Raw genomic sequence first — 11,230 nt, 5'->3', positions numbered from 1 at the left:
TTTGTTTAATAAGAATTTTTAAAAATGTATCTATTATTATGAGCACCAAATTTTTCGAAATTTAAGAAATTTGATTTACTTTATAATATTTATTATTAATTATGAAATATTTTGTTTTTGTTTTTTACTCTCCTTTTAACTATAAATAAAAATCGACTGAATTTTTTTTATAATTTTACAATATACCATTATTTTTTTTCGTTTTTAAAAAATAAATTTTGGTGTATCTATTATTTTGAGCAGATGTGTATATGTAACGCCATAAAAATTCGGATAGACAATGGATCAAAATAGAAAAAACTATTTGTTAATCCAAAATTTGTTACATCAAATATTTCCGTTCGTTCAAATTTGTTTACAACAAATTTAGTTTATGAAAAAAACCTTGTAATTGAAAGTAGTGCATATTTTCCGAGTTATAGGCACCTGAAGTCCAAACGCTAATTTTATCATATCTTTGATATTTGTTATCGGATCGAAATTTTTTTATATCATTTGGAAGCTTTTTGAAATAACTTTAAAATGTATTAAAATATAAATAAGGCATTACAAATTATTAACCCAATTCCGGATTTTCGATTTTTAATCCAAAGTTTTTTGTAAATGTATTTTATTTCAAAAATTACCGAAATGATGGCAAGTATTATTATATAAACTAAATTGTTAGCAAGGATTTGGAGAAGTCGAAAACCAGCTTCGCTTAAATTATTTTTCTTGATTAGTTGTACATAAGTTGATCTTTGGAGCAGTCTAATAAGTATACATTAAACCATATAATTTTATTAACACATTTAATTAAAACACTCTTTAAAAAACAAATTATGAAAAAACAATTTTTTGTTTCCAATAATTTATATATAATAAATTCTTGTTTTTAACATTTCTTGCATTAGTTTGCCAACTGCGCGTTTTTCTTTAGAATATTCAATTAGCCATGTATGTATGTGTATGTAAATTTAATTTAAAATTGTTTTGCAATAGAAAATTTCTATTGTACTTTGTTTTTTTTTTTTGTTTCAAAAATAAGCCTATTTCTTTGTGGAAAATGACAATAATTCTGATTACAGTTTATTATGTCAAGAAATTAATCGTCTAATGTGTTTCTAATTTGTGTCTTACTATTTTCGTATGAGTCATTATTGTTTAAATCTATATTTATAACCCTTTCCCACAAAAATTAGATCTTCGCTCCAGAACGAACCAAAGTTTGTCAATTCAGAGACTTCAGCAAATTGTATTAACTGGAAGTTTTACCCCAGAGAAAAACTTTCGACGACAGCATAACTGGGGCCGAATTACCATATCGTATATTTCTTATTTGAGAAACAAGAATTTCGATATCGAAATTATTTTTCACGAATGCCAATATGAATGACATAGGTCGAAACTAGTTCCAAAATTTTTTTCTTTTGTTACTTGTAGGAAATATTTCTTATTTTGTTTTCTTTATTTTTTCCATTCCCCTATAGATATTTGTTTAAATGAAAAAAAAAAAAATAAAAATGTAAAAGAAAATTACACAATAATGCAACGTAGGTATTTTTCTTCTTATTTTCATTTAGTTTGTTTTATTTCACTCTTTATTGTCTTTAGATGTGTACATATGTACGTATGTATATACTAATAAGCCTAAATGTTTCTATTGTCAACAACATCATCTCAAACAAAACCCGAACAAGTTCGTTGTTATCCACCAGCCAGCCCAGCCACCTTTACCCACTTCTTTGTCACCTCATTGTTTTTGTTGTTTTCTTATAAAAATCATTGTCTACATCATTTTTAGTTTAGTCTTTAATCGGACGCAGATCTTTTAACGTCTTATTTATTATTTTAATACAATTAAAAAAAAGAACTAAAATACCACAAAAAAAAATAAGAATTAACATTCTTGTTTTGTAAAACAAATCAATGTCTAACATTTCAAAGAACATCTATAAATTTAATTTAAAATTGAAATAATTGTGAAATTGTTAACATTCTCTAAATAATAATTGCAACGATACTGTGATATTTTTACTCGTAGATTTCAAATTCTATTTTCCATTGAAATTTAGTAAAGTGATTTTGAGTGTAATTTAAATTGGAATTCTAGTTTTGTGTGAAACTTAATATTTTTCTCTTTGCCAATAAATATACAATGTCTTCTGCTGCAACTGGTACCTGTGATAATAGCAATTGGTACGCTTAATATGTGTATATCGGAATCAACTGGTGTTTTTTAGATTCATTTAAGGAATTTCGAAACATGTTTACAATTTAAATACCTTAAATATTTCTAAAATATATGTTTAAAAATCAAATCACAATCATATTATGAACATGGAAAAAATCATTCATTTAAACACTTTACATAATAAGCTTAATAATTAAAATGGGAGTTTGCGGTAGATGCTTTGACCCAATCTTCATCTGATATGTTTATTTATTATTACATAGTGCAAAATCATTCCTGCCGTTTAATTATATTCTATAACAAAAAACTAAAATGTGGCTTTTAAATTTACAATAAATGAAAAATGGAAAAACGGATGTGAATATCCTTAAACAAACCAAAATTAAAAACAAATTATTTTACTCGTACTATCTCGAGATTTTTGCAAATTGTTTTTAAAATTTAAACACCTATTTAGATAATATATAGAAAATGTATCTATATTAAAAAAAATGTAAACATCTTTTATACTTTACTCGTCTTTCATCTCTGATTTAATTTAAATTATCATCGAAAAAATGTGTAGCGTTGAAAATATTGAAATGTTAAATAAAAACAGAATTTGTGCCAAGTGCGCAAAAAATTCAATGGTTTATTTTTTTGTTTTTGCTATAGTAAACATAAAATATAAATAAATTGGATCCATTCAACTTAATTGAAGAAAATTGTTATTGTTTTTTTTTAGACGTCACAATGGTGTTAAATTTTACACAGTCAATTGTAAAAATATTTTTAATTGAAGAAAATTAATACTCATATGTATGTTGTATATACATACATACATATATCCATAGTTGTTTAATTATTTCAAAACGTCTATTGTCTTCAATTGTTTCTTATTAGGTAATTTATTTGTTGAAATAGAGTTTAAATAAGCGAATATATAAATAAAGAGAGCTGTCCGTCGACAGTCCAGATCAAACAATATAATACTGTCATGGAATTGCTCTCTTTGTATGATATTCGATAAGCCTCAATAAATGTTGTCTAATTTTACTAACCTTGGGTATGGCTCTCTGATTCGACTCCATTAATTTAATGGACTAAAAAACTAATACATAATGAATTTGTTGTTTCGTCTTTATTTGTAATACATATGTCCTGTTTTGTTGTCAAAAACTTTTTATTTTAAACTTGCTAAAATTTCTAATACTATACATATTCAATATCTTGACGAATAGCGAAATAAAGAGAGCTATCTGTCGACAGTCTAGTTATTAAAAAAAACAAAACATTTTATTACTGTCATGGAATTGCTCTCTTTGTATAGTATTCGAATATCGACGATCTAACATTTTATGTAAGGCTATTTAAATGTACATACATATTTTGTATTTGTTTGTCCATTAATATACATATATTTTTCAGGCTTATGACCAGAGACCGTAAATACCTGGTCCATTTCAATCATTAAACATTTTTTTTTTGTTTTTTCACTGAGAGTGTGATTTATAGGAGAACATTTTAGGTTAGTAGTTCAGAGAAGCAAGAAAAAACACAAATAATAAAGATGTGTTATTTAAACTTTAAAAAATGGCAAAAATTCATTTGATGCAAATCAAGGCTTAATATATAAATCATTGAATAAGAAATTTCGAAACTCACATAAAAAACTAAAAAATTTTTTGATTTACTAATTTAAAAAAAAAATGCCATTGAAATTTCATTGGTATTAGTTGGAAAAAATGCCAATGTAAACAAATTCAACACTACCATTTAATAGTAATGATTTTACATTACATAAAACTTTTTGTGTTATGGTAATGAAATTTCTATACAAAAAAGTCTTATTTAAGGCCATAGTGAAACATAGAGCGGAAACTAGAAAAAAACTCAAACAAAAAAATTACTCTAAATAATCACACGTACGAGTGTTGTTTTTGTTTTCACATAGTTTTTATTTATTTTAACATTTTTCATGCATACATATATTTTTCGAATATTCGACAGTTAATGTTATTTTTCTATTGTAAATAATAGGGTTCTATATAGGACAATTGTTCGAACAATCGAGTATTTTACTGAAAGTCTAAATCGATTACTAATCGAACAGACCATTACATTATCCCAAAAAGTCGTCTAATTTAAAAATATCGATTAGTCGTTAAATGTGATTTTTCTATATCTAATTTTTGTTGTAAAAATTTTATAAAATATAATGAAAAGTAAATAAATTCGAAAATATGTACTATTAAAAATTTAAAAAAAAACAAATGTTCGAAAAGTCGAAAGTTCGAAAAGTAGACTTTTTAAAGAAGTCGAATATATCGTACCCTTAAAACAATTTTTGTGTTAGTAGACATCTAGAACAAAAGTAATATTTCAATTGATTTTTTGACACACTTTGTGGAAGTAGAATTTGACCATATATAGAATCAGTTATGTAGATTCTTATTATGCAATAAAAAATAATGATATATATGCTTATACACTATTGTTTTATTGAGGGGACGATATATAGAATTCATTATCATTTTATCAGGCCTGCCACACATTTTGTTCGGAATAGTTTCAATTTCGTAGTTTTTATTCCGATCGATTTCATTTTAGGTTCTTCAGATTCCGTGTAATTTTTTAATTCCAAAAATTTTTAATAATTCTGTATTTCTGATTTTAATTTGACAGCTTTTCTTATATTAAAGCATAAGTGAAGTTTTTGGTACGGAAACTGATTCAAAATTTTAGAAAAACAAATAATTACAAAGAAATATCAATTCCATTTTGAAAACTAAAAGTGGTTTCATTCCGAAAGAAATTTTCGTTTAATTCCACTTTCGATCGGAATGGAATTCAGTGACAGGCCTGTATAATATTTTGATATCGACAAGGTATAGCGAAGGTATATATTTCGCAATGTATTATTTGTTATATTTAATGAAATTTTACGTCAAAGTAACTATAAGAATGGATTGGTAACATTTTGTTTATATGTATGTATTGTTGTTTTACAATGTGTTTTTTTTTCAGTTTTAATTTCAACCCCAACAAATAGGTATATTTCATGGCAGAACTAACAAGGTACAATTAGAAATTATGTTCTCAATTACAATTTCCCTAATATGTCAAATACATACATTTATGTACATATAAATGCCGTCTTCAAACTATGTAAAAATTACAAATTTTAGTAAATAACGCAGTTTTTTATTTCCCTAACGGTTGGTTTTTCTCAAATAAGTCATGGTGTCCTCTTATGTTTTAATTTTGAGGTTATGGCATCCGATATCAAACAAAATTCTTCTAGTGCATTCAATTTCACTATACTTTTTCCTATACGATAACTTGTTTGGTCATAAATTTTGTTGGAAATTTGGCACATGAATAGCTAAGTTTTCTGTATCTAAAAATGATTAAATTGTTTTCCAAATTTCACATTTCTACAATAAATTCAATGCCATAAGTTTTGCAATTTTTTTGTTTAAGTCTATAAAGTTCATATTAGAGAATATTTAATAATAATATAAAAACAAATTTCTTTTCATACCATGGCGTTCACTTCTTTATGGTTTTATTATATGCTATAGAGAAAATTATAGTATATAAATTATAATATAGAAAAAAAATTCAAATATGTAGTACTTAAAAACTTAAATGACTTAAAAATGATATTTGTTTAGTTCCAAAGAAAGTGCGTTATTTCTTAGTAACCGAATAGTGGCCGAACATTTATAAACCACCACGACCACGGCCGCCAGTTGGACCGCCTTGCCAAGCACCACGTCCACCGCCAGGGGCACCCGGTGGACCACCACGACCGCCGCCAGGAGGCCCTCCTCTTCCCCGACCTCGAGCTAAAAGATAAATGTTTTTAGGATATTATCCTCATAACAAAATAATTAATAAACTTACCTTGCGCTCGTAGTATAGCCGCTTTACCTCTGCCCGATGTACCTCCCAGTCCTTTGCCCGTTTGCTTTTTAAACATTGGGGCATTTTTCAACATGTCCGGCAGTATGAGGAAACGAATTTTCGATCCACGTATATAAACATTTTCCAAATTAGCAGTGCGACCATCACGATAGGTTACTGTTATTTGTGTCATTTGGCAATTCATGTTGTCTTCTGCTTCGATTAGTTTTCCACGATAAACTTCACCGGTTATTGTTTCACATGTTATAATATGACCTTCTGCCTCGTGCAGCACTTTAATTGGTACACCAATAGACATTTTTGTATTTTATAGTTTATAACTTAATAATTTAATATTTTTAACTTTAATTTTAGTATTTTACGCAAATTGTTTTATTTTTTAATGTGCTTGCTAGGGAAAACGATTACAGACGTACGGATTTTCTGTACAATTGACAGTTGTGCGGCGCCATGTTTTTGCTGAATAAGCAACATCAAGCTTGTGATTGTCAAGCATGTGCCATAACAAGTACAGTGTTGTATTTTGAAGACTTGTGATTGAATTATTTTTATTGAACAAACAAGCATGTTAAATAAATTATCTTGTTTAATTTAAATTCTTATCTTCTGTAAATTATTTACACATTTGTATTTCTTTAGATAAAACAATTTATGTGGCATACTTTTTTATATTAATAATATGAAAACAAATATTAAATTCCTTTTTATCTTTTTATTTAGATAACGTTTTAAAGTAAATTTTAAACTTCAACAATTCTGAATCTTTTTAGTTAATGTTAAACAATTTTATGAGATTTTCTTAAAATATGAAAAATTGTTTAAGCTAATTGTTAAATTTTTTATATGCTAATTTAGTTCTCTGTGTATTTATCATTTATTACTTAAGATATGGTAAAAATTTCCATATTAATAAAAAAAATATGTAGTCATATGAACATATCTAAATATAATAATTTAATAGGCTATTAACAAATAGTTCTATCAAATTAATTTATTTTTAAAATTATGAAACATTTTCCCACCACTTACAACAAACCGAAACAATCATCAACTTAAAAACACTGCAAAACTGTTTTTCTGTTTTATATTATTAATAAAGATCATTAACATTTATAATTTAATTCAATATTTTTAGCGACCCAATGTTTAGTAGTAGTAGTAGAAGAGAGTTTACGGAATCCGTTCTCGGTGCCGCTTGTGCTGAGAATAAGTTGCGTACTATCTCTACCTCTTCTTGCGCTACCAACATGTCGACTGAGTCTTACTGTATCTCTCTCGGCGTAGGGCCTCTGTGGTGGTCCTGATGTCCCTTTCCACCACAGAACAGATCACGATAGGGCGTCACTCTTAACAGGTAAAATAATATTGCATAAAATAATGTTGCAAACATTTATAATAATTGTATTTAATTACAGATTACACTCGAAAATCTTCGGTTGATTCAGCTGGTGGCAGCAGCTTATTCGACAGAAGCAACAGCGCTAGCAGCAGTGGCGGCTCTAGCAGCCTTGGCTCTTCGGCTTCTTCTGTATGTTCTGACTCGGATGTACAATCCATATATTCGGACGATGACTGTCAGGAGGTAGTCAGGCAGATCTTGCAACATGATCATCCCATTCGTATTGTTGTCAAGTTACATGTAACTGAGAACAAATTCACCAAATGGGAGTCGGTCTTGAATCCAACTAATAACATCTTGTACGTTGCCATGCCCGAAAAGTTGGCTTCGGAAAATTCTAAGGACACTTTGATTTCCTTGTTGGAATTTGCTGAGGATAAACTAGAAGTAGATGCAGTTGTCATGTGCGTACGTAAAAATCGTACAGATCGTGCCCGTCTTTTGGAAAGCTTTTTGCTTATGGGCTTCGAACCCTTATCTAGAAAAGCTTCGGAAGCACCACCAGCCGCTGAGAAGGATGTCGAGAATTTCTTCCTTATCTACCGTATTGAGGAATAAGTTGACATAACAACAAAATATTGTTTATATTTTATGCATTAACAATAACTAACACCTTAAACATTTTTAAGTATTAATAATAACAACCGTAAATTAGTTTTGGAGGCCAGTAATTTTTTTTTATTTACTTATTTAAAGAACAACTCACTCCTGTATTAACTAAAGTGTTCAAAATTGCATAATCATATTATACATGTTCATTTTGTCAACTTTCAACTCAATAATGATAAAATTTTATCTATCGAAGAAATATCGTAATCACTGTTAAGAGCAAATCGTAAAAATGTCGTATTTAATCAGAAATAAAAATGAATAAAAATATTAAAAAAAAAAATTAAAAATTTAAAAAAACGTAAAAAAAAATTTAAAAATAAAAAAATGACAAAAAAAATGTATTAGTTTTTAGTAATCAATATTATATCTTTATAACAAACACATACACTTGCTTTCTTATTATTTGCAAATCAAATTTATAAATTCCAAATTTTAAATTCTTTTTGTTTAATGTCTATATTTTGTTTTATTAAATTATTTGTCAAACAATAAATTTTGTTTTATGATGTCAAATTTAAATACTGCATTAATAATTCATTCATAATTAAGAATATTACAAATATATTCAATTTCAGATTTTGTCTTAAATATATCTTCAATCAATTTATATTCTTATTTTTAAGCATCATATTACAATAACTCATATTTTCTTTTTATCGTACATAAATATATACTTACTACTAGTGTTTTATATTTATATTTTACTAAACAGTGCGCATTCAATTAAATTTTAATTTTTCCAAATTTATTTTCCACTTTTGCAATAACCAATAAAATAGTTCCGGCTTACCGTAAAAAACAAAAATGTTATGTTTATTATTCTAATTTAATTTTTTTCAGAATCACTTTTAGTTTAGTCTGGTTTTGGACTCGTAAAACACAGAAATAATTATTAAGCACTTTCTTCTTTCTAATTGAAATACAAATAAATATTTACTCACCAAAATATATTAGTGGTTTTATTTGGAATTTTTTAAAAATCAACAAAATTTTGAAGATTTTTCACTTTTATAGAGCTTTTAAGCAATGAAGCATTTTTAGTTTAACTTTTAAATATTCGGATATATGAAAATCGATTTCTACATTATCGTTCTGTGTCAAAGCATTGAATTAATTCAATTTCAGTTTAAAAAATGTCAGCCATTCAAATTGAATTAAAATATTTTTTCTTCATTCAATTTGTTTTTCTTTAGTAATTTACAAAATTAATTTGTAATAAATTTGAACTAAGACAATTTTAAACATTCAACAGGAATTAGTTATATAAAGAATGAATTCAATACGTTTGCAGTTCAAGACAACGAATTAGTGCTGAATGGTTTAATTGATATATTTTGATATTCAAAATTAAATTAAGCAGTGTGCCGAAAAAAATTTAGCTACTGTCAGAAAAATCATACTAAACCTTATCCTAATTGTATCCTTATATTTTCTAAAAATGGAGGATTGGTAAAAAGTACAAAAATTATGTTCCAAGTTTTAGACAGGCAAGGTTTTTTGTGCTCATTTCATATTTCGAACATTTGTTCTGTATATTGCTTCAATTTGATTTTGTTCGATAAAATTGTATTTTATTTTTAAAATTGTTTACATATAAAGTATAGGTTTGTAAATAGTTCATAAAAAATCGAGTTTAAATCCATGAATTGCATCCCATAAATTATTTGCATATCCTTAGTTATTTTTTAAAGTGTAGTACTTTTACTTTAGAAACTGAAATGTTAAATTGTTTCATCCATCTGGCAGCACTATAACCACACTGTCAAGCATATGCTTAAGTCGTTTTTACATTTAGCTGAATTAGTATTCAGCTAAATGTAAAAACGCCTTGTTGTCTTGTACAATAATTCTCAAACTGTAATAAAAGTAAACAGAACTTCATTGATAATAATTGTAAAATATTTAATAAAATGGTAAATTAAACAATAAACAACATAAAATTATAGTAATTTGAGTAAAATTAATTACATTACAAAAATACATTTTCATTAAACATTGAAACTGAAATGATTGCACATACCTTACAATCAGTATAGGTAGTTCCGTGAATTTACTTTTTACAAAAATGTTTTCTGCTTGTTTATTTTTAGTCGGTAACTTTACACACGGATGTTGGTGATATTAAACTTGAGCTTTTCTGCGAAGATTGTCCAAAGGCTTGTGAAAATTTTTTAGCTCTTTGTGCTAGTGATTATTATAATGGTTGTGCATTCATTCGCAACATTAAGGGCTTCATTGTACAGACTGGTGATCCAACAAACACGGGGAAAAACGGTCACTCCATATGGGGTAATAAATTCGAAGATGAATTTAAGGACAATCTAAAAGTATGTAAAAATACGTAATTTGTAAAAAATAGCTAATTAATACCATTTCTTTGTAGCACTCTGATCGCGGCATGATATCCATGGCAAATAACGGTCCCAATGCCAATGCTAGCCAATTCTTTATCACGTATGCAGCCCAGCCGAATCTAGATTTAAAATATACTCTATTTGGACGTGTTATAGACGGCTTTGATGCTCTAGACGAATTAGAAAAATTGCCCGTTAACCCGAAAACTTATCGACCTCATGTGGAAAAGAAAATTAATGGTATAACAATACATGCAAATCCAATAGCTGGATAAGTAAAGCATGGTAAAAAGCGGAAAATCCTAAAAAATACATTTACTTGAAACTTTATGCATATTGGGAATATGCATATGTTAGTTGTTGTTATTAAGAAATATAAAAAATACATATTTTTGCTAAAAATTAAAATATCTATGTTAGGGCCTGTTCGGAAATTCATCACTGCGCTGCATCAGTTGCGCTTGCAATGATTATTTGTTGCTCAAACTTCACAACAAATCTAACTTTCGAATTATTACTATCTGTTGCTTTTACGAACCCACTGAATATCAGTTACTGTGCATTGAGGCATTTCCGAACAGGCCCCTTATTTTTATTTATGAATCTATATCGAAAATGTCTAAAACGTGTTTTTCGCCAAAATAATTAAGCAATCAATAACACCTCTTCAAAGTCAATGGAAATTTTATTATCGGTATAGAAACTACAGATTTATTTTCACTATTTTTTTGTCCAAAATCCCCTACTACTATGAATTGATTTATGAAAAATCCCAACCTCAAC

General features: G+C 27.3%; 3 protein-coding genes across 3 annotated transcripts; 2 read left to right on the top strand and 1 right to left on the bottom strand.

Moving 5' to 3' along the window:
- The first annotated feature begins 1,918 nt into the window (after positions 1-1,918).
- Oda (Ornithine decarboxylase antizyme) lies at positions 1,919-9,039 on the top strand. The gene is given in 4 exon segments (XM_065513946.1): positions 1,919-2,178; positions 7,218-7,383; positions 7,385-7,436; positions 7,498-9,039. Coding segments are annotated over 4 exon segments (801 nt in total). The 5' UTR covers positions 1,919-2,137; the 3' UTR covers positions 8,040-9,039.
- On the bottom strand, positions 5,684-6,528 carry SmD3 (small ribonucleoprotein particle protein SmD3). The gene is made up of 2 exons (XM_065513948.1): positions 6,062-6,528; positions 5,684-6,003 (listed from the first exon to the last, which is right to left on the bottom strand). The coding sequence occupies exons 1-2, from the start codon at positions 6,378-6,380 to the stop codon at positions 5,879-5,881; spliced, it is 444 nt and encodes a 147-aa protein (XP_065370020.1). The 5' UTR covers positions 6,381-6,528; the 3' UTR covers positions 5,684-5,878.
- Positions 9,040-9,985: 946 nt separating the features above from the next.
- LOC135960669 (peptidyl-prolyl cis-trans isomerase-like 3) lies at positions 9,986-10,855 on the top strand. The gene is made up of 3 exons (XM_065512012.1): positions 9,986-10,006; positions 10,184-10,420; positions 10,477-10,855. Exons 1-3 carry the CDS (start codon positions 10,004-10,006, stop codon positions 10,720-10,722), a joined length of 486 nt encoding a protein of 161 aa, XP_065368084.1. The 5' UTR covers positions 9,986-10,003; the 3' UTR covers positions 10,723-10,855.
- The last annotated feature ends 375 nt before the right edge of the window (positions 10,856-11,230 follow it).

Source organism: Calliphora vicina, chromosome 5 (genome assembly GCF_958450345.1).
Source record: "Calliphora vicina chromosome 5, idCalVici1.1, whole genome shotgun sequence".
Classification (NCBI taxonomy): Eukaryota; Metazoa; Arthropoda; class Insecta; order Diptera; family Calliphoridae; genus Calliphora; species Calliphora vicina.
This window is presented reverse-complemented; position numbering and strand designations above follow the sequence as displayed.

What these genes read in the sequence shown, in the direction of transcription:
- SmD3 (XM_065513948.1), bottom strand. Translation starts at nt 6,380, where the DNA reads ATGTCTATTGGTGTACCAATTAAAGTGCTGCACGAGGCAGAAGGTCAT. An exon ending in GGCTATACTACGAGCGCAAG is followed by an intron (nt 6,004 to 6,061) that starts GTAAGTTTATTA and finishes TTTATCTTTTAG; the next exon opens with CTCGAGGTCGGGGAAGAGGA.
- LOC135960669 (XM_065512012.1), top strand. An exon ending in AATTTAAGGACAATCTAAAA is followed by an intron (nt 10,421 to 10,476) that starts GTATGTAAAAAT and finishes ATTTCTTTGTAG; the next exon opens with CACTCTGATCGCGGCATGAT.